Raw genomic sequence first — 25,297 nt, 5'->3', positions numbered from 1 at the left:
AAGCAAAAAAAGTTGCAAAATCACCGTCAATCGTGGTATAGCTATCCACAGGAGCGTAACGTGCCGCAAGTGTATAGCAGTGAACCGTTCACGTTCACTCGTGCTTGTGTGCTCGCACACATATGGTGTTTAGAAAGTCCGACAATAAGAACACTACCGACGATCGACGACCGGCGCGGAGGAGGTACACCTTGGTACCAGAAGGTAACGATGTGGTAGCCGAAGGTAGTGCACCGCCGATTTAGAGGTGGGGGCATCTCTAAGCTAGCGGTGTCAGCGCTTCCTCGACGCTCACTGCTCGTCGACCCGTCGAGCCATCGACATCGGGTGACAGATCGGAGCGTAGAAAGTTTTAAAATAATCATCGAGGGAGAGAGAGAGAGAGAAAGAAAGACAAATCGATTTAGAAAGAAGAAGAAAAGATAGAGAAATAGAAAAAGAGATATTAACATTTCGGGTCGGTCGACCAGTCGTTTTGTGCTACGTGGATTAAGCCGAATCGAGGAGGCGAAAATACAATGGAGAAGGAACAACCGGATTCCCTGGCGACCGTCGCTGTTGTCTCGGAGAAGATGCCGCAGACTCATAGCCACTATGCGCCCAGCGAGGTCTATTCCTCTGCCGAGCCACCACCGGTAAGCTTTCGCCCATATAGATCAGTCATTTTGAGATTAATTTTTCTTCAGCGAAAGAAACAAGATCATTTATTACAATTTTCTCGGCATCTTTAAAAAATTCTGTTTTATAATTCTCAAATTAGGAAGAACTCCGGACAATCCTTATAGAAATTGGATTTCAGTGGAATTGGCTGGTTTTTCATATGTTGTAGCTTTTGATCAGTTGAACAAAAGATGCAAAAGCTAAATAATAAACAGTTACTGAGCTACAGCCAGTCAAACAATCTGATTTTATCGGGATTCAACTTATTTATTATAATTTTCTCGGCATCTTTAAGAAATTCTGTTTTATAATTCTCAAATTAGGAAAAATTCCGGACAATCCTTATGGAAATTGGATTTCAGTGGAATTGGCTGGTTTTTTCATATGTTGTAGCTTTTGACAAGCGCTGAACAAAAGATGCAATAGCTTCAAAGCTAAATAATAGACAGTTACTGAATTACTGCCAGTTAAACAATCTGATTTTATCGGGATTCAATTTCACTTAGGATTCCATATAGGTTCAAAAACTCTGCGCTAATTCTATATAAAATCGAATGTCGATAAGATCAGCTGCTTTTCTCGTATGTTACAGCTTATGATTTGCTGAACAAAAAATGTAATAAACTCAAAACTAAATAATAGTAATTATACTAATTTACAATTAGTCAAATATGAAAAATTTTGGTTCTGCGAGTTGTTTGACTGGATGTAACTGTCCATTATTTAGCTTTGAAGCTATTATGTCTTATGTTTATCAGGTCAGAAGTTACAAAATATGAAAAAGTCAGTCTTAATTTTACTGAAATCCAGTTTTCAAGAATTGTGTGAGGTCCTTTGTTATAGTCAACGGAAATTTAAATGAGGAATAAAGTTTTTTCAGATAAAAAAATCTGTGAGTAAATCAATGATTCGCTAAGATCTGAAGCATCATATTTCTTATAATTCCAGATATGCATGCACATGAAAATTATATATATATATATATATATACATACATATATTGACTGCAAACTAATATGTATTTATTCATTATATATAAATTTCATAGTGTGCAGTGTAGCAAAAAATATAAATGGCTTAATTACGCCTAACATGAATGCTGTCAAACGATATGACGACTTCTATGATTAATTGGCACTTTACATTGAGATACAAACTTTTTTAAGCAAAGTTTAAAATTAATCAATTTTTAAATTTTTATCAGAAAAGCACTTTGAAGAAATATGAAAGAATTAAAATATGTGATCTTCTACATTTTTTGTGAACTTTATTTTTAAACGGTCTGTTAAAATTCACAAAATTAAAGCTGCATTAATGACAAAACAAATTATCATATTTTACACCTGTGCAAATTTTATTGCTCATTAGTATTTTATAAAAAGTAAATATGAAAATGTAGCTTGATGTAAAAAAGGCAAAATATTTAAAATCATAAATTGTTTCTTAAAAAAATATTCAGTTATAAAAAGATGCTATATTACATATATATAATTTTTATATATTTTTACACATTTAAATATAATTATAAGAGGCGATATTTACTTTTTATCTTTTATCTATTAGAATATCGATTCGATATAACTGCAAAACTTAAAAAGGTAGTTCATTGATATGGCTTGCTTTGTATACAAATACAAAATATATCATAAAACATAATGTTGGCCTTCACGTGAAATCGTTCATCAAGACAATAATTACGACGACTAAAACAGCATATAATTTTGTACACACGTATAGTTGTTTTCTGAATAGAAAAATGATATATAATAGCAAATATAGTGTGGAGATAATTGCAATTTGAAAATTGGCACTATATCGTATAATTGACCACTGCCGCTGTAATGAGAAAGGGAATTACAACGAAGAAATTGCCGTACTTTTCACGATACCTTTTGTTTGCCGGATCGAATAATCCATGCGACTCTATTGCGTTTACATAATTATACTGTCTCCATCGTTATTGATAATAATCGGTAATCAATTGATTTCTCATTTACGGTCCGTATTCTCGGGGATATTAAATTTTCCTCGGATGCGAAAGGAACAGTTTCACATAGCAAATTTTATGGCATCGCAGTTTGATATTTAATAACAAGTAGAGATGAGGAAACTAGAAACATTCAAAACATTTCTATAGAATGAAGCATATAGAAGAATGAGGAAGTACTTCGGAGATTGAATAAGAATGAAGAATTAATGCAGCAACTATTAAAAAAAAAATATATATCGAATAAATATAAAATATCTAGATCATGTAATGAGAAGTGAGAAGTGTTATTTGCTGCAACTTGTTATACAAGGATAAATATAAAAAGAAGGAAAAGTATAGGAAAAAAAAAGATATTGTGGCTACGGAATTTGATGGTGAATGAGTTTGGAATAAATTCCAATCAATTTTTCAGAATCTCTGCGAACAAAAACGCCATGAAAATTTTCACTTTTCGATTGAAAGCAGAAGAAATAACTTTAGAAATTAACAAGAAAAAAGTATACCTACTTTTGCAAGTGCATGTTTTAGAAAACCTTTATGTAAAAATCCATTATGTTATCGAAAAATACAATTAATTCTCAAGAATATTTATAGAGTATTCGTTATTGTCATGACTTATTGTTGTTCCTCCGAAAATGGTCGGATGCGTCATGTCATAAGAGAGCGTATCGTGTGATATGCATAAATTTAATTCGAATCGATGAGCTGAATGTGAGCACAATTGGCTATGTAAATATGACGTCTCGCCGATTGATATCCGGCGACATTGCGTAATGCACTTGTGGATGCCTTTCAATCACTTGCTCTTTAGATCGTCGAGTGAAATTGCAATTGATACATTTATTCGAATAAAATACGATCGAAATCGGGCCTTAAAAATTCAATGCGACACTAGTGGTGGTCGCGTAAACTATTATAAATGGCCGTTGCGAATATACATCTACCATTATCTTATTATTATTTGAATTATTAATTAATAATGTTTCAGTGATCACATGAGATTCTGATGTCAAGGCACATATTTGTAGACATAAGAAATATAAATCTATTCTTTCTTGATTTTTCATATAGTTACACCGCACATAATAATCATGCCGGAATTTTATAACATTCTGGCCTTCGATCAAGTTCCTTGATGAAGGCGTAGCTTTTGTATAATCACAGAGTCTAGCCGCAATGACATTTTTTTTCATAAAAAAAATTAATTTTTACACTTAAAATTGTTGTATATTTGCAACAGCCATATTTGTTTTGCTTCAGTAGCGCCTCTCTTACCATGGTAGACGTTTTTCTCTCCAATTGTGAGAAAAGATGACGCGCGAGGCTCAATCCATCAGTAAACGATGAATATATAGCATATATAGAAGGATTTCTGAAGGACATATAGAAAGACATAGGCATAGAGATAAAAGGATATATTCAGCGAGTTACGTGATTTTCCTTGAAAATGCATTAACGACATAAAGAACGCTGCTTGTAATACAGCATAAAACATAACAATAATGGCGTGCAATCTTAGAAATTATTATATCATTGCTTTAACAAAAAATAAATATCGAAAGACAGAGAATATTCTATATTATCGAATATTTTCCCTATAATGTTATCATTCTTTCCTTTTTCTATTTTTCGATAATTAAATATTACTAGAAATGTGGCCTTTGCAAGTCGCAAATTTTGATGCACAACAATCTGCACGCATAGTTACGTAATTAAGAAATTAATTTAGCGATCTTAAATTAGTCTATTGAAATCATAAGCTCTTTAATTATAAAATTCTGTTATCCGCAAAAAGCACACGGATAAGTTGTACACTTCCGAGAAAGTTGTTTTATAACATAATTGCGCAGAACTCTCAATCACACTCCAAGAGTGGATTACATACATTTGCGCGATTGTTCATTATTATTGTTTCATTCGATCATTTCTCAGACTAAAATAGATTAAAACTAGTTGACGGTAATTAATGACGAGAAAATTGAGAGAACCAGTCTAGAATATATAATATTAAATGCACTTCATTAGCCGTGTATTTAATTTATTAACAGTTCAAAATCTACGCGTTTGAACAAATATTTTTTATTTTTTTCGCCACATAAAAAAAAAATTTTGTTTTCTATTTTTTACGTATAATAAAAAAAAACGCATTTCTTCAAAAAAATTCAGAAAGGAATACAGTTATTAAACTAAGACAATATTTGAAGTGGCTAACGTATGTTGTATTAGAAAAATAAGGAGTATTTAATTACAGTAATTATAACAAGCAAAAAAATGTACAATTCTTACGATGAAAAGACATAAATATGTATTATACTCCGAGACGCATGCACTTCCGCCACGGAAAAAACGTAAATGTCGTTTCGTCATTAAAAATGAATGCTTAATTGGCCAATAGAGAGTTTGAGAAAAAGCTAAAGAAAACATTAAATGCAGAACGTATATTTCTTTCCTGAGAATGTATTTAACTTTCTATTTGTCATCATAATCAAACGAATATGCATATATGTATGTTACAAAAAAGTTGTGGATAATTAAAATTTACGATCAACAAATTAACATTTTATTCCAAATAGTTACAGATTTTAATAGTTTGCATATAAGTATATTTTATATAAATTCGAACATTTTAATTATTTTATATAAAATTATTATTGAATTATTTTATATAAAAAATATTTTTGTCAATGTTTTCTTGTTTAATGATCTTTTCATCAATAAAACAATATATATATATATATATATATATATATATATATATACACTTTTCTGTTATGATAATATATTTAAATTTTAATTTGTCTATTTAATCTTTATCTTAACTAACGATATAAAACTATAAAGTTACCAGACGATAATTAAAAAATGCTAATGATTTAATCGACCAACTCTGGCAAATAAGTAATTTTATTGAATTTTACAACGTTTCGGCCGTGGGTTTCGGTCCTTATCAAGTGCTATGTTCTTAAAACAAAGTAAATCATAACGTTTTTAAACAATAAAAATTCGTTAGTTATTTTGTTTTCATACTATCATGTTATTATATTATATCATATTCTTCGAATTTTTGTTTTTAAAAAAAGTTGTGATTTACTTTGTTTTAAGAACATAGCACTTGATAAGGGCCGAAACCCACGGCCGAAACGTTGTGAAATTCAATAAAATTACTTATTTGCCAGAGTTGGTCGATTGAATCATTACCATTCTTTATCTTATCTTTTAAATATGCGCTTTCCGTGTTTTAACCGTGTTGATATCGTACGTAAACAATTAATTATATTATATAATTGTGTCACGGATTTTTGCTCACTAATAGTCAAATTATTACGCGATGATGAAATATCCACTATTAAAAAATAGAAAATCACAATTCAAAATATTAAACGGTGAAATAAAGAATCTAGGATAATTTGCTTTTCATCAATTTTTTAATCGCACAAAGAGAAGTATCTTTTCCGTCCGAAGGAGTCACATATTAATGTTAAGAAAAAAAAACGGTTGGTATAAAACATCTCTTGAATACGTAAAAGGAGGAAAATTAAACCTCGAGAATATATATGCGAGAAGTGAAACAAAGCTTTCGAAACTCTTTCATCGCGATGACATCGTGTATTATGTTCATGAATTCGTCAAGAGCCTTGAATGCCGAAATTTTGTTGGCCATTCCATTCCCTTTCTGTCTTTCTCTAATATACATACACACCAATATATATGCGTATACATATGGATATATATGCGTACATACGAATATATACGATACTCACCTATGAGTTTTGCAATCGTAAAAATACAAAAATCGATGGTTGACAAGTCATTTTATTTTTACTTTAATTTTTTAATAAGAAACAATTTAATATTATATAATTAATGTGTTTAATTAATTTTTATGAAAAATCGTAAACGTATTTAATTTAAATAGAGAATTATATTCTTAAGCACATCCCAGGTAGCACAGAATATTTATAAAATATTTAAAGAATATTTATAATAATTATTTTAATATTTTATAAATATTTATCATAAATATTTTATAATGTTTTTGGAGTTTTAGATTCAACAGATCATAAATATTTGTCATAAATATCAGAAAATATTTATGATAAATATTATGGTAAATATTATAAGTATATTTATTAAATCATTAATTATGATACAGATTTTTTTAAATTTATATTTTCTTTAATAAATATACTCAGTAAGAAATCATGAGTTAAAAAGATATAATCAACGATTTTTTAATAAAAACAATTGGTTGATATAGTCTCAAATTTGAGATCGGTTGATCTAATTTAAAATTTAGTTAGATGTTTATGTGTTTTTCAAATTCTATTAGTCATTTATAAAAAGTTAAAAATGTGTAAAAAATGTTTAAGTAACTTATAAGACATTTATTATAAAATAGAATATAAAATTATAAATATACACTGAATATACCTAGGCAACAGAATAGTTTAACAGATAAATTTACGTACACATCGATATATTATGTAAAATTTATTTGTTAAAAGACATTCTGTTGCAGAATGTAACTCAAAAATAGAAATAATTTTGACATTTTTAATTTTATTAATTTCCGTTTTTGCTAACCTTATACATATAATTCTCACGACGAAAATCAATTACGAGAAAGATACGTCACATAGCAGTAAATGAAAGAACTAACAATTTAGTTAAAAAATATTTACAAAATAATTACTATAAATATTTATTTATACATACTATAAAGATTATATGAAATATTTAATCTATGTTTTAATATGTTAAATAAAGATTTTTATAAAACATTTTTAAAATATTTATATAATATTTGAAAAAAAATATATATTCATAAATACTTATAAATCTTTATTATAAATATTGTGTGCTGTCTGGGATATTACTATTATAATACTTTATTTTAGTACACTTGAAAAAGACCAAAAGTATATGGTTGAAATGTTGTGTAATTAATTAAATAAACAGTAATTGACCAGTATCGGTCGAAAAATATTTAGTCTTTTAATTTTTGGCTGGCGACAATTAAAAATTCTTATCAGTAAATTAAATAGAAAAGATTAAGAAAATAAAATCAGAAATTATTATATAATATATAAATATGGGGTTACATGGTCTCAGGTTCGAATCCGGTTCGATCTTAATAAACATCCGATACGTGTATGGTCTGTCACAAAAGTAATGCAAGTAAATAAATATATATATATATATATATATATATATATATTATATATGTATATATATATATATATATACATATATAATATATATATATATAATATATATATATATATATATATATATAATATATATATATATATATATATATTATATATGTATATATAAGTTATTATTATATTTTAGTATGTATTAGTAGATCTATCGTCACCATATTCATGTGATCACTATGGAGCGACAAAATATTGAACAAAGATAAACAATAAAAGTTTGAAAAAGCATTTGATGATTATGGCATATTTTGTCACATATTTTCGAATTACTGCGAAATAGTTGAAGATGAACCGAGTACTGGTAAAAACTTAACCTAACTCTATATGCTTTTTTAATTCGTTTGTGTTTTTAATTCTTTAACACAATCTATGGCGTTCTCTTACAATTTAACACACAATTTTATCGCATATTTGTTGTTCAATATTTTATCTCCATAACGAAAATGGTGACGAGGTCTATTAATACATACTTATGAAAAATATTATGACACATAAACGCAACCGAATGAATCGAAACTTGGTGCGCTTTTAGAGGAAGAATATTGTACTATAGTTTACTATACCCCAGTGAGAAATAATGGTTGAATCGACGTCGATTCGTTGTCGAATCGATGTCGAATCGATGACGATTCGACCAATTATTTTTCACTGGATACATTTCGCGTAATTAGAATTTTTCAATGCTGCCACATATATATGTTTCAAAAAAAGTTTTTTAGAAGAGGGTTGTGGAAAAAGGAGAAAAAGGATTCGGGTATGCTCTTTGTAACTTCAAGAAGTGATCAAATAAACGTTATTATATTTATTAAATTAACATAGAAATAATAAAAAAATTTACATATATTATATACATGAGACAGGTCTTTTACAATGTTTTCGTGAATAAATAATATTTTTTAAATATTTTTGTAGTTGTTTTACAGTAAGCGCAGAATTCTCATAACACGTTTCGTGTTTCGTTTAGTTTCGTTTCACTATTGAGCAATCAGCCATTCATTCGCCGAGGTTTAACTTGCGCGTCAAACCTTTCTGGAGATTTCAACGCGCGAAGCGGACCTGAGATAATATCGACGCTAACCTAAGCAGTACAGTAATTCTCATTAGTGACGCGCGCTAATTCACTATATAAGGAAATTATATTATCTTACTTTTTTATGAGAGTTCAAGCCCCTTACCTCTCCACAAACCAAAAGACTATTTTCGCCTACGTCGTCAGCAACAATGTGCGTATCACCGGCCCCTGACGGTAGATCATTTTATTTTATTAAATAATATATAATGTGCATAAGACAATTTTCGATTGCATAAAATATTTTTTACTAACGTACTTAAAGGAATCCTAAATGTCTTTTGAGTTTTAGTTCTGTTTTATCGACAAAATATATGTGAGGTTAGATTCAACTATAAATTTATATTTATTGGCTATACGGATTGTTTTTTACTTGAAATTAGAGCACTTCACAATTTATTAATATTAATATTTTAAATTTAACGTATAAGACGGGCAACAAGAGCCAAATCGCGGATGACAATGCGTTATCCTAACGAAACTAAATCATTTTTCGTTAGAATTAAATACCGGTGCACAAGGCACCAAATTTTTACTTGGACACGGCCAAGATTTTAAATATGAAATAATCACATATTTTGAGATTTAATTTCAATACCCCTTTAACCCCCCTACGGAAAATAAATAAATGAATGCAAGAGAAAAATATAGATCCGAAAATCGCTGAATCGGGAATCGAACCCGAGACCTTTCGCTTGCCGGGCGACTGCTCTTCCAGCTGAGCTATTCAGATCCTTTCGATTCTATACTTTTCTCTGTTATTCATTTATTTATTTTCCGTAGGGGGGTTAAAGGGGTATTGAAATTAAATCTCAAAATATGAGATTATTTCATATTTAAAATCTTGGCCGTGTCCAAGTAAAAATTTGGTGCCTTGTGCACCGGTATTTAATTCTAACGAAAAATGATTTAGTTTCGTTAGGATAACGCATTGTCATCCGCGATTTGGCTCTTGTTGCCCGTCTTATACGTTAAATTTATATTTATATTACAGAGCCTTGTTAAAACTCTTATATTTAATATTTTAATTTGTACAAAAAAAGATTTATCAATCTGTATAGTCTCATATCTAGGTATAGAATTATAAATTCTTCATCAATTAATACCTCTATTTGTGCATATATATATTATATAATTTTTTACAATACACACAACATATATAATAGTTAAATATTTTATAATATAACATTTTTTGCACTTCTCAATCTAGCTTGTAAATAAGTGCTCGGACAAAAGGACATTTGTCCTTGAAAACACCTCCGCGTTTTTGTTTCTTTTTTTCTCTTCTTCTCTCTCGCTCTCTTACGCATTATTGGCATTTATTTATTCATACGTGTACGCATAATGGACAAACGCACTTACATAAGACGAACTCGGACGGGAATTTCGGAAAAGCATCAGATACAAACTGGATTTTTTCCGTATGACTTAATCGTTTCGATGAAAGTTTATCGACTTCGTTTATTGACGCGTTTTAATAAATATCAATTATCAAATTAAACAACAATATATGAAATATTATTATTTTGGAAATATTAGATTATGAAATATTATAATATTATTTTATCAAATTAAACAAAGAGAATATATGGAAAGTAAGAATTTCTTCTAAATTACGAAATTATAGAAAAATATTTTTCGAATGACAGCGATAATATATATATAACGCAAATGCATTATAAAGACAAAAATATTTAAAAAAATAAGAAAGATAATAATTGAAAAAAATTGAAAATTAAATAATACATATATGTATAATGTATGAATAATATATGAAAGTTTAGAAATCAGAAAATAGTGAACAATGGCAGTATGCAGTTTTTTAAAAATATATTTGTGTGTTCTTTACGCAAAATGTACATCATATTTATCGAATATGAAACAAAAAGCACATTTACGTGCACTTAACAATTTGAAGAAATTAATTATAAATGATTGAAAATATTACTTTCATCTATTAATTTTAAGCATGCAATCTGCAGCAAGTACTGACATATATGTATATACATTATATATTAGAGAGAAAGTACAAAACGCATAATCAATCGCATTAACTCATATATGTTGATCTCATAGGACGTATAGGAATTATATATAGTTTTTCAAATTAATTGTCATTTTTAAAGATGTGCTTCATGATTTACCAGAGTATCGAGACCATATTTTCCATTAATTATATAAACATAAAAAATTTGATTGACCGTTTTACACAATACAATTTATACAAATTATCGTTTATTATCGAATTCGATTAAATTTATAAAATCACGACTGTTTTCACTAACGCGGTTTTATCGTCGGAGCAGACGATTAATCGTTGTTCCTCATCACGACGGGTGTCAATGACTCATGAGCGGAAGATAAAACGAGAGATTCGTCTGGAAGAATAAATAATAATTTTTTTTGCCTCCCAGCAGTACGGCAACAGTACCTGTTTACTTTTGTCAGATAGATAGCGCGGTATAAAGCCAGCCTCGGATGGCCTACTATCTCTTGGAAGCCTCTCACCCGAGTCGTCCATCCGCATCGAGGTCATTACGAATTGTATGTACAAGTACAGTCTGTGGTGCAAGTCTTGCACACATCTTCCATATGGGAAAAGAAATTTTCATATAAGAGAGTATCCAAAAAATTATATGACGTATCAACGTCAAAAATATCTGATCTATTTTGTTATTGCAAAGAAGCGGATGGATTGTTAGGAATATTTTTTTACCTATTTCGAAATTGATGTGATAAGGAATTGCGATGTGCGGATCAATCTCGTTCGACTCATGAATATATAAAATATAGAAATCACACAGATCGTCTTTGATTGATGAGTTTCGCGTAAAATAGCGGCGAATATGATCTACAAAGGCGTCGGGCGTCAAAACGGGTTCGCGCCACGCTTTAATAATGTCAAGGTACAGTTAGCACGCGTCAGATGTATTTTATCGTACTTATTTCTTCTCTGAAGGAGTTAAATGATGACGCAGTATTTTATCTTCAGGTATCGTTAATTTACTCGATTATGAGACGCAAACTTGTCATTGATGTGACTGGTCGTGGATATTATACATCAATTGTATATATAATATATCAATTTATATAAAATAATATAAATATAAATACTATTTATAAATATATATATTATAAATATATTATAAATATATATACTATTTAAATTTATACATATATAAATTTATATGTATAAATGTATATTATATAAAATATATATAAAATATATATATTATATAAAAAAAAAAATATATATATATATATTTATAAGTGTGTAAATTGAAGAGAATTGATGTACATTTACGATGCATTTTTTAGAATAAAAATGAATGTAACTTGAAGAATTCTAAGAATATTAAGAAAAATCTAAGTTTGCATTTTCACGAATTATCTATTGTAGTTGAATCGGCTGTAAATGAATTAACATACAAGATTTTACATAATCACCTTTCTCCCTCTTTTATATGTTGCAACTAGGTGCGGGAAACTACGGTAAAGTGCAATTTGTTCGTGTTCATGTTCGCGAAATCACTTGCATATATACATATGCATATATACAAACATGAACGAATACATTTTTATCCTACACTTTTGTCACAGAACGATGTTGGTATATTCTTCTCAATGCGCACACATACAATAGTATACATAGGACTTCACGCTGGTTAACCAACCGAGTCGAGGCCTTTTGTCGTTTCGCACTCTCCTTTGACGTTCTCCTTGTTCGTGATTGTCGTTTTTAAAATGTTATTAATGTTAAAAGCAAGAAACAGTGGATTTATATCCGTATTGCTGATTTTTTAATAATAAAAAAAAATTAAGGTAATGCTACCTATTTTAGTTTACCGACGAAATATTAATTTGTAATTTTATGTTTATTTTTTATTGCTTTTATAAAATTAAAAATCCTTCTTAGGGATTAAAGTACATATGTTAATGAAGGCATGGATGTGTGTAATCATCTTTGATTAAAAGTAAAAGGAAATAAACTTCGAAAATTTACCGATAAGCTGTCAGTTGATATAAATATTTATTTTATATTAAAGTTACACAGTTTGTGCAAGTACAAAATAAGCCTAGGAGTGGAAATCTTTAAAATTGGTTTTAGAGACTTAGCCTTAAAAAATAAAAAAAGTCAGATTTATGTAAGTAAAATATATACAATATTAAAGTAATAACATAAAAAAGAGTAATAAATAAGTGCCCGGATATTGTACATAAAATTTTTAGTTAATATATATATATATATATAAAAGCAATAAAAAATAAAAATAAATTGAGAGTGTTAAACAGGCAATAAGAGCCACATCGCGGATGACAGTGCGTTATCCCAACGAAACTAAATTTTTTTCGTTAGGATTAAAACCTGTGCACAAGGCACTAAATTTTTACTTGGACATGGCCAAGATTTTAAAATTGGAATAATTTCTACAAGAAATTGAATTCCATACATCCCCTGTTCCCTCCTTAAGGAAATAAATGCGAGAGAAAAATATAGATCCGAAAGTCGCTGAAATTCGCACTGTCATCCGCGATGTGATTCTTATTGCTTGTTTAACACTTTCAATTTATATTTATATTTATATTACAGAGCCTTGTTAAATTCTTAATAAAAATAAAATTATAAGTAACATTTTGTCGGTAAAATTTTTACAGACAGAGTCAACTCTAGCATCACCTTAGTTCCGTTTTCGTAACGATAAATATTCTAATGTAAATTATTAATTCTGATTAAATTAATTTCTTTTTTCACAGGCGTACATGAGACCGTCGAAAAGCACTGCGGTTCAGATCGCCAGGATCGCTGCCATTACTTTGATTACGATGTCTGTGGTACTTGGTAGCTTTATTTTGGCGGCATCCTGGGTTCAGGCCAGAGCCTCCTGTACGCCGGAATCGATCGCGGCGATGCAGGCTGAACTGAAGCTACATCAGCAACGACAGACCTCCGGCATGTATCAGCCGCAAGGTGAATTCCTTAAGCATCTGCAGCCGGAGGCTTTGATGCAGGTAAGACTACCGATAAATACCGTAGACGTGAATTAAATTGTCGTAAAATATATATATTTGACTTATCTATGAGAAGAAACAAAATATAGATATAAAATTGAAAAATGGATCATTTCTATAGCGTTGTTTTGACAGAAGCATACTCGGACATGCATATTTTAACGTGAAAGGATGAATATTCCATATGTTATATGTATATACAGGATTATTTAAAATGATTTATTTGATTTCAAATGATTATATTTTTAAAGTTTATAACTACCTAGTGATCAGTGATACATCAACCAAAAACTTTCAAAGAACTTTCTCCATTTTGGTTCCCTCTCTCTGGCTTAGTCATCAAACATATAAGAGTAACAACAAAACAAAGGTATACAGGTATGAAACATACCATCAGGTGTAAGACGACAAATTAAATCGAAAAATCCTGAATCGTTGTTAATCTGAGCTTTATTTTTGACGCTATAAATTGTTAAAGTTTGCCAATTAGCGCGTGGCTACAACGGAAAATAGCGTAGGTGCCACCTTGGTAGGCGTACTAAGGCCTATTAAGACGACGCCTACGTTATTTTCCGTTGTAGCCTCGCGCTAATTGGCAAACTTTAACAATTTATAGTGTCAAACATAAAGCTCAAATTAAAAAATGGTTCAGGATTTTTCGATTTAATTTGTTGTCCTACACCTGATAGTGTTATTCTTATACTTTTGTTTAGTTACATCCTGTATAATTTTATAGATAATAATAGTAGTATTTAAAAAAATAATTTTGAATCTTTAAACCCACGCCGGAATTAGTCCTGATCTTTTAAAGATGTCATTTATTCTTTTGATGGCTCATTATCAAAGATGTCCGAGATAATAAATGCATCGTTACTGTGCTCAAAGAATATCTGTATACCTTCTAAAAGGTATTTAGTATATCCTATTATAGATATTAAATAACCGACATGATATGGGAACAATAGCCTACGAGCATCATTTTTACGTTTAAAACATCTCCACGAAGTAAAGACTTTGCACATAAAAAAAAATTTTGAAAAAAGGATAAATACAAAAACATGAATTCTGGAAGTCATGTTCAACTATAAAATAAAAAATCATTAGTTTATTGCAAGCGTAAAAGCATCGTGTGAGCATAAATAATAAATTAAATATACGCTTTATATATCAACGGGTGTTTTGGAAATTAGCACCTATAAATTATTAATACTCTCATGATGCCTTACAATTTGATATATGTTTCATAGTCTTATACCTGGGTTCGGGAGCTCCAGATATTCTTTAAAAATATTTTTTAAAAATAGGTAAAGTTCTCTTGTCTCTTATCTTATCAATGCTCAATGTGATTTACCTTAGTTACATAAGTAACGTACAATTTTTTAATTAATTAACCTAATCCTGGATTAGTTAAAAAATCGCATTGTTACAGTTGTAGAATCAGTAATAACGGTGATGTCATTAAAGTGTGGGAGGAATTTTATCGTCTCGACATTGTTCGTGTAACTAACGAAAATCATTTTGAGCATTTATAAAATGAGAGACAAAATTGAGATAATTCTTTTTAGTTGATGTATCATCAATCACTATGTAAACTTCAAAAATATAATTCTTTGAAATCGGATAAATTATTTCGAATAACCTTGTACATTAACTGCTTCTTTTTCACAACATTTGAAATTTCTAATGATAAAATGAAAATTAGCACCGATCTTGTCATCGATAGATTGTCAATTTGATCGATGGCGATCACAGCAATTTGATTGCACAGAATCCAAGGTAAGTGTGTCGAACAAATGTAATTATAAAGAAAGAATAGTAAAAAGAGTACTTTTATCGTTGTTATCGGAACAATTTTTTTCAAAATACAGCTGTAAACGCGCAATTATCGATCGTCTAACAATCATCCTATCTTGACTACAGATAGTCGTTATGGAGAAATCGCGTCGATGGTCCTGCTAATTTTTCGAGGAGCGAGGAAAGTGATTCGATCCGTATCGATGACGACGGATTTCTCGTTTAATTATTAAACTGCCCGTTCGGCGCAAAAACGCAGCCGACGCCACAGCTTTCAGCTCGTTATTACGTTCACGGTGGTGATTTCCACGGTGGAGATTTCTCTAAATTTTCACGTCGCGTCACGATTGCAAGAAGAAGCGATCGATGGAGAGGTCGCGTCAAGTGCGTTCTTTACGATCGAAAGTGAGATACATTAGTACAATGCCGATAATGCGATTAACGCCCGGTAAAAAAAATGCAAATTTGCTTTTGTAAGTCGCGACGCAAAGTTTTAACTAATGCATTGGAAGAAATAAAACATTTAACACACCTGAGATCTAACAAGTCTGTCTATAAGGAAATGACAGATGTTCATTCAGATTTTTCCACGATTTTTCCTTCAAATTTTTTTCAAATGTGTACAATGTTCGGAATTGATATTTTCTTTAAAAAAAACTGCACAGTTCTTATGGAAATTGAATTTCGATGGAATTGGTTGGTTATATGATCTGTTTATAATCTGCTGAACAAAAAATGTAATAGGTTCAAAGCTAAATAAGTAATAAATCAATAATTGTCCATTATTTAGTTTTGAGGTCATTACATCTTTTGTTCAGCAGATTATAAACTACAACATGAAAAAATCAGGCAGTTCCATTGAAATCCAATTTTCATAAGGATTGTGCGGAATCTTTTTATTTAGAAGAGAAACCATATATTACTTGGCTTATCGAATTGATTTTCCTTGCTAAGATATCGCGATTGATCGCGCGTTTTGAATAATTATTTTAAAGTTCGAAGGATTTTCACCGATATATATACATTTATATCAGCGAGAGGATAAAGTGTGGAATCGCTTCTCACGGACTTCGTTGGAAAGAAAGGCTCGTGTTCGATCTATCGTGATCACGCCCATCTTCGTGGTATTTGCTTTAATATTACCAGCATAATGATTACTGAGATCTGCCAAGATTTGTCGATGATTCAGTGATTTCGACCGCAGAATATAACTTACAACTTTATAGACATTTATTATAGAATCGGCAATCAAAACCAATCCGCGAATCGGTTATTTTACAGTAAAAGTCTATAGAGAAATTCTATCTGTTGAGCAAAAATAATGTCTCCGATAGGTTATTAAAGATAAATTAGTAGTTTATAGTGAATAGTAAACAAAGTAAGTAAGTGTAACAAATAATACGGTATAGGAATTTTTTGTCAGGAAGTACATAATTACAAAGGTATCCATGATATCGCGTGCGTGATTCTCGAGTAACAATTACGCGAGATGATTATCGATTGCGACTTGTATATATTACGTATAATTTTGTTTAACGTTGCGTTTAGTGTAAAATCTATTCATTTTTAGATTTATATTCTTCTTTTTCTCTATGATGCTACAAAATCCTTGTAGGTTTTGTCCACCTCTTTATATGTATTTGAGTTTTTTTATAGGTTTTTTGGAGACATGCATAGGAAAGAAAAAAAGATACTCTCAATTATTGACAAATATAGTTAATAATATAAACCTATTAGGTAATAATATAACTTTTTGTTATCTATGTCAAAGTAGAATATGATAAAAAACATCAACTCATCTATATTAATTAGATAATTAGGGATCTTACTTGTAAACATCGCACTTTTATCAATTTAAAAAAAAATATTTAATTTAAAAAAAATGTTTCGGCCAAAATGTTTAAATCCAAATTCTCTAACATAGAGAATAGACAGAATTTTTTATGTCATAATATTTATATTAATTAATATATTTATTATTTTTAATTTATGTCCATATATAATATAAGTACTAATTAATTAGTATTTAATATCAAATTTTTATTATATTTGTTTTAATATTCATATCAATATATATTTACAAATGGAAGAGAATTGTTTTAAAATATTCACGAACGAAAATTTTGTACTGGATATAGAACAATTTAAAAGAGAACAAAAAAGTTGAATTTTCAATGTAATATAAATTTTATTGTTTCTTTTCAGTTATTGCATAATTGTAAAATATCGTTTCTCGGAAGATTACTAAATGTTACTAATTATTTTTGTCAGTATTGATGTTTTTTTCAAATACTTTTATGTTAATTAATAGTTTTAACATTGTTAATTTATAACAATATAATAATATATTTTGTATCAAATTTTAATACTTATATTTATTTTCATGTTGACGTTAATATATATCTACAAATGGTAATAATAATTGTTTTCCAAAATATTTACGATGAGCAAAATTTTCGTATCTCTTAAAAATGTGAAACACTTTAAAAAATTAAAAATTTTCAATGCAATATAAATTTTCCTGTTTCTTTTCAGTTATTATCTAAACAATCGCAAAATTTCTCGAAAGATTACCAAATAATTGTTTCTTATTGTTAATATTTATCGTTATTTTTTTGAATAATTTTTTGTTCGAATCTTTATGGCATTTATACAAAGATATATGGATAAATTGCCAAATTTCACGCATTTAGCAATCGACTAGTCTAAGAAAGTTGCATGAGTCTCGCCGAGATGTCAGCTAGAAATTACGAACGACTAGATGTTAATGAGTGAATTAAAAGCATAAAATATCACAAATTTAGAAAGCGTAGAGCTATTTCATACAAGTGTATTCTTTTATGCATTTTGTCAAGAGAATAAGCGAGCGAGCGAATGAAAGAGCGGCGCGCATGCGTCTTGTAGATGTGATTGCGCTTGAATTGTCACGCGAATTGCTTATTGGACGGTCGTGCCAGACGGGTAATAAAAATATTTTCACTGCCGTGCACCGAAATTTGTGCGAGAAAAAGTCGTGAAATAGTCTCTTCTCTCTCAATTTCGTTCGAGAGATGCAGCGTTGTGCACGTTCATTATATCGGCAGAAATAGCGTAGTTTCGGTGGGAAACGTATATTGCATTATTATCATTTGTGACTTTTATTGTATCTGCACGCGATGAGAGACGCTGCGGCGTTGGCTCGCTCGTCTCGGACACGGAGAAATTGAGAACGTACGCCTTACGTAAAACAAGAATGCAATAGCTTGGAAAAGAAACCAGGAAATTGGATAATCTCTCTCTCTCTCTCTCTCTCTCTCTCTCTCTCTCTCTCTCCTCTCTTTCTCTCTCTCTCTCCCCTTCTCCTTCTCTCTCCCTCTCTCTCCCTCTCTCTCCCTCTCTCTCTTTCTCTGTTCGCGCGCGTTAAGAGTCCGAAAATTTACAAGAGATATATAACTGATTCCCACAACGTTCATGTATACTACTCAATTTGTATCTCACTGGGTCTACCAGAGTAGGGAAATAATAGAAGCTTAGAAGATAATATAGAACAACGTTCATTTGGGAAATTACATGTCGTAATCTCACTGTGTGTTTATTGATGACCACAGAAAATTACGAAAATTGGTATAAGGTGTATAATTTTCATATACATAAAATGCTCAAATCTATCTTGACGGTAAATATGTCGATTTATTGTTAGATATCTGATTAAGAATCGCATACTTGTATATTTGCGTATATTTTATTAGCAAAAATTATAAAATAAAATTAAGGCTTCTAGCTTCTCATCGACCATTTTGGAATTGTGACGTCAGAGGCGAGAAAACACGCTAAAAATGCCATTTCGAAATAAAAAGATGTTTCGATGAACAGCACTTCAGATGGCTTTAGCACACTTAAAATACCTCAAAACTATCCTTTTTCCTTTATAATCAATCAACAGTTGTAAAATGACTGTGAGGCTTAGTCTGCTCTTTGCACATGTCATTCCGCATGACAAAATCTGATACGATCATTTTATTTGCGGTTGTTGATTGATTGTCAAAGGAAAATAATAATTTTTGACATATTTTAAAAGTGTTCTAAAACCATCTGAAATATAGTGTTTCATCGAAATATATTTTTATTTAAAAATGGCATCTAAGAATTTTCAGTGTGTACTTTTTTGCCTTTGACGTCACAATCCAACATGGCTGCGGCGAGGATCCAGGAGCCTTAATAAATCGAAACTCTCTAATTTATATTTCACTAGATTCTTTTCTACTTGAGTTAATAAGATTCAAGGTTTAATTAAAGACAAAGCAAGATTAGTATCGTAACCGTGCGTGACAGTAGCAGTATTTGCGAATCATTTAAGAAAGATTATTCATACTGAAATAATGTAATTATATAGTACATACATTTAACTGAAACATCTAAAAATTCATGTGTGTTAATTAAGCGAAGATTCCAATTAAAAATCATGAGATTTATATATTTATCAAGTACAATATAGATGAGAGTGAGTTATTTTAATGTTTCACTCTAAATATCTTTTTTTCCTACGCTTTTTATAAAAGAATGTTGCACAAAAAAAGTTTGACTTTAAGATGACTACAAAACAAGATTGAAAAAAATTTAATATTTTAGTCAACAAAATTATTTTTTCTTTAATAAAACCCCTTCAATTTTTTTTCAAAAAAATTTTTAACATTATGAACTTAAAAACAAAATTTTTGAGCCATTGATGAAGAAGGAATTCAAATATCGATTTTTTAAAGACCATTTTTTGAAATTCTTTTTTGCACTTTTTGATATTTTACACTATTCCGATATAAAAAATGTACAAAATTTATAAAAACAATCACAAAATTAATAAACATTCAATGTGAAATTTTAAGAGTTAGAGAAAAAGAAAATTCCAATATCTTCAAAAATTAAAAAATTAAAAATATTGGAATTTTTAAAAATTTTAGATATATAGGTATATATGTATATATATATATATATATATATATATATATATATATATATATAAATTTATATGAATAGATATATCACAGATATACTGCGATACTTGCAGGTGAAATTTTTACTTGAGATCTCTTATTTTTTATCTCAAGGAACGCTATATCTGACATTGTTCCTAAATCGCGACCGCACTTTCGCTCATGATCGCGAGAGTACAGTTGACTCGTAGATCCTAGTAAGATTACATCTCTTCCTAGTGTCCAGCTGACTGACGGTTGCCGCATGACGTGCATATATGACGATTTTTGAATGTATTCGCAATTTTTTTCATCGTGCGTCATAATATTTCCGACGCGATTTCTTATCGCCGCGAGCGCGGAAAGAAACGACCGAAACGTGCCGGCACGTAGACAATGGCGATTAATTCCGGCGGTAAAGTGACTAGTCGTGTAAAAAAAAAGAATGGACTTTCGAAGAAGGCACGTTCCGATCTCGTCTCCGAGTATGAATATGTAAGAAAACGAAACGCGCGATGAAACTGGCGCAAAGCGGTAGCCAGGAGCCAGGAGCGTTCAAGGAGAACCGCGTCCAATCCGGGGGAATTACGTAATTCGGCTTCTTGCGTTCCTTGTATGTGACTGCGATCGTAGATCGAGAAGCCACTTATGTTTGCAAATTTGTAATCGATCATCGCTTTCATAATCTCGATTAATCGATGATTAATTTCTTCTTGTTTGTGTTTATAAATCCATAAATATTAGATAGTTAATTGTAACTTAAGGCTAGTTATCTGGTTAAATATTCCACTTATTTCTCTTGAAAAAAAGAAATTTTAATTTACGAATATTTTGTTTATATCCTATTTTACAAATATTTTATTTATTTTATTATCACCGGAAAAAATTTTTTATATTCTTATTTTCAAAATTTTCCGCTTGGTTTTAAAATATTCTGTTCTAAAATAAGCGCTAAAAGGATCCTTTTATCTTAAACGGAGGAAATCCTTTAAAGATTAGTAATAGATTCTTTATTTATAAAAAAATGTAGACGAGAAATGGAAATTATTCTTAATTTAACAAAAAGATATATTGTTTTAATAGTACGTATATAGACCGAACATGACTCAGAAAACATTTTGCGTGCAAATATCTAGCCATTGTATACAAAAGCGGCTCATACTGCGCAAGCAAAATCTTATCCTAGTGCGTCGTCATATTGATAGCAAATGCTAGCACACTTAGCGCGCGATCTCATCTCGTTATAAGCATGTAAGATGAGCATTATTCAACAAGCATATTGCTGTCACTATCACATCACTGGCATATTTTTGGCAATTTGATATCTTTTTGCATGTAATTTGCTGGTGTATTAAATAATACATAAGCTAACCATTTGCGTGCAATATGTACGATTAAACATATCCCACAAGCAAAACTCAGGCAAATCTCGTAAACATCTCGTTTATATGCATGAGACGCGCAAATTTTGCACGCAAAAAATTATTAAGGTACAAGATCTAGGTCCTGAATGATTAAATTAAGTTATGTTACATGTTATTTATTTGTAAACAATTTTTATCTACAACTTACGTACGATTTAGAAATCACTCAAGTTTTCTTTTTTTAGCCAATTATTAATTTCTAATAAACTAAAACCATTCAGACAAACACTATGCATTACATTGTAAATTGCAACACACACTTATATATAAAAATATATATACATAACACTATATAGGATGTCCCAGACTTACTATACCACACGTTAATGGGAGATTCGTGAGGCGATTTGGAGATAATTTTTCTTCAGCGAAAATGTTCAGGCACCAATGATTTTCGAGTTATATAAACAATTGAAAATAAAAGCTTTTTTTGTAAATTAAAAGGGATTTTATAATACAATATATAGTCCTCTTATTTTAAAAATACAAATTTTTGTTACTATTATTCAGGGTTGAACTGGTTAATTAATTAAAAGTTAAAAATAAAAAAAATTAAAAAGTTAATAACTTTTAACCTAGCTTATTTAGTTAATTTAAAATTTAGTTAATTTTTAACTTTAATTAGTTATTTTTGATTTTACACTTATTATTAACTTTTTTCTAAGTTAAATTTTTTATTATCATTATTGTTTTTTTATAAGTTATAAACGTATTATTTTTAAATTAAAGTATTATTAATTTTCATGTTTATTTGTCATCAATTATAATTACCAAAAAATATATTTTTGTATAAAACTCAAAATTTCTTTGTTATTTATTATTATAAATTTTAAAAGAGATAACAAATAAAATTCTAATTTAATATAAATAATGTTTTTAAAAATTAACTTTTGATTTAACGTTAGTTAATTTTAATCTTAACTGAGTTAATTTTTTTTGTTCACGCAAACTTTTAACTTAACTAAATTAATTTTATAAGCAACTAATTTTAACTAAACTTAGTTTAAAAAATTCATTAACTTACCCAACCCTGCTATTATTACATGCAATTATCAAACTTATACTTGTCTCAATTTTTTTAGAGTAAATTCGTGGCACATTCCGTCGTCCGTCATTTGACTTCCGTTAGACGAGCTTCAAGTGCTCATTAAACAATCGCGGAAGCGGCGCATTGAATCGCGTAACGTATTTTCTCTTTTGTCGTTAATCAATTTCTCTCGTTCGCGAGAAACTGGCTCTTTTAAATTGGATTGTTTCCATACGAGCCTTACGGCGCCTAAAGTAATCAATGTTCTCGCAATAATGTCAATCTCTATAATTTTCGATAAAGTAGATCATCGCGCGAGGGAGTCTTCTTTCATCTTCTCTAATCGAAATTAAACTATATATAATATGAACGAAAAGTGGAACGCTGATTATTTTTTACTCGACAGTGAAATCCGATAGATCGATGAGTGTTGTCATGTATGTGATCGCTCGATACTATGTACATATAGTATAAGCGGTCGTTTCCGGTCCGCTTATGGCGATCGATAGAAAGTAAGATCGGTATATATAAGTACACTGCGTGAATGTAATCCACCGAGTTAAAAACACTTCGTGTGCTCGTGTAACGGTCGTGCAAAGGTGAAAATCGGTCATCGCGGGGTCGATGAAATCCGGCGAGACCGATTACAGGATCCGTGAACTCATGAACACATCGTTACACTGATGTCACAAGATCTAGACATTCAAGGAATCGAGGAATTTTTCGATAAAAAGGCGGAAAATAAATTACAATAAAGAATAAAAATTTGCAAAATATAATAATTAAAATTATTAAAACTGATTATTGAGATTAAAATTATTACCTCTCAAAATGTTATTGCATTTAAAAGAAATCTCAAGAATCTAAGAAAATTATTATCAAGCATATAATTGTTTATCTAGCATTCTATAAGAGACTGTATTTAAAAAATATAATTGTCCTCCTCCTTGCCTTAATCGCCTTGACATTAATCGCCGACAATTTCAACTGACAACAAAAAAGGAACTTCCTCAATACTTTGATAAATAGATGTGTTTTATCTATATTTTAGAAGCTGCGTCGTTTCAAGGATCATGCTTGAACACGATACCCTTAATTTGTGGTGAATCATAAGTACAAATTAACAATTGCACGTGCATGTTCCTCGCAAATTATTCCCGGATTTCATAATCGTTTTCTGCTTTGCAGTAAACAGAAGTTATCAAGACACATAATGTTAAATCGTAACGCGCAAAAAATATCATAAAAATTATTTGACTTGAAAAAAACGTAAATTAATGTCTCTAATTTATATGCACGATTTTTTAAGTTTAATTTCTGTTGGAAAATTATATCTTAGAATTTATATTATTTTTAGAATTTATATTATTTATATTATTTATATTATTTTAAAAAGACTTATTGTTAGACTTTTATAAATGCACTTGTAAGAATCAATAAATTATTGTATGATAGATTATTAGATGATTATTAAATCAATTAATTTGAAATAAAGATATTTTTGTCCAATACTTATAAATCAATAAAGGAAGAATTATTTGTGTCAGTTGCATTTTAATTATACATATATAGAAATGTACTATCAAAAATTAGAAATAAAAATTACACAACTCGAGGAAAAATTGGTAAATTTTTATCGTTGATCACATGGTTGCTGTATTTTTAGAATGCTCAAATTTTATCATCTCAGAGCAACAAGACTTGGAAAACGTATTGCGTACTGCGAAAGTGGGTTGCCGGTTGCGCGAGGTGAACGCTCTCTAAAAAGATTTTCTCTCGTCGAATTGCCTATTATTGTTATATTATTTCGTTTGTCGGTTTTTTTCCAAATCAATTCAAGGTGGTGTCATTCGCGCATGCTCCGTCATCGTCATCGATAGAAAATAGAATTCTGACTCACTTATTACTTATATATGTAATGTTCTGTCTGCGTGCTTGCGATTCTTTTCCTTTTTTATACGTGAGAAACGTCGATCAGTGATATAAATAAATCGCTAGACGAGAGCCTTTTCTCTGTTCATTCAATAGAGTCGTTTTGCGTCTAAGATGAAGCGCTGCGCATCATGTTTATTAATTTGTGAAGGAAATGACACGGACACTTGACATATGTTTAGCTCGTACGCAAACTTCTTTCAAAATATTCTTTATGCTAAGT

General features: G+C 29.8%; 1 protein-coding gene across 1 annotated transcript in view; it reads left to right on the top strand.

The window, feature by feature from the left end:
* Positions 1 to 276: 276 nt before the first annotated feature.
* The window catches only part of LOC114939312 (uncharacterized), a 39,999-nt gene continuing 14,978 nt past the window's right edge, over positions 277 to 25,297 (top strand). Inside the window, exons 1-2 of the mRNA XM_029313576.2 lie at positions 277 to 635; positions 13,697 to 13,951. Coding sequence (XP_029169409.1) covers positions 519 to 635; positions 13,697 to 13,951 — 372 coding nt within the window. The 5' untranslated portion in view covers positions 277 to 518. The remainder of the gene's footprint in view (positions 636 to 13,696; positions 13,952 to 25,297) is intronic.

Source organism: Nylanderia fulva, unplaced genomic scaffold (assembly GCF_048542155.1).
Source record: "Nylanderia fulva isolate GAGA-0341 unplaced genomic scaffold, ASM4854215v1 Scaffold112, whole genome shotgun sequence".
NCBI lineage: Eukaryota > Metazoa > Arthropoda > Insecta > Hymenoptera > Formicidae > Nylanderia > Nylanderia fulva.
Note: the sequence above shows the minus strand (reverse complement) of the source record. Positions and strands in the feature narration are given on the sequence as shown.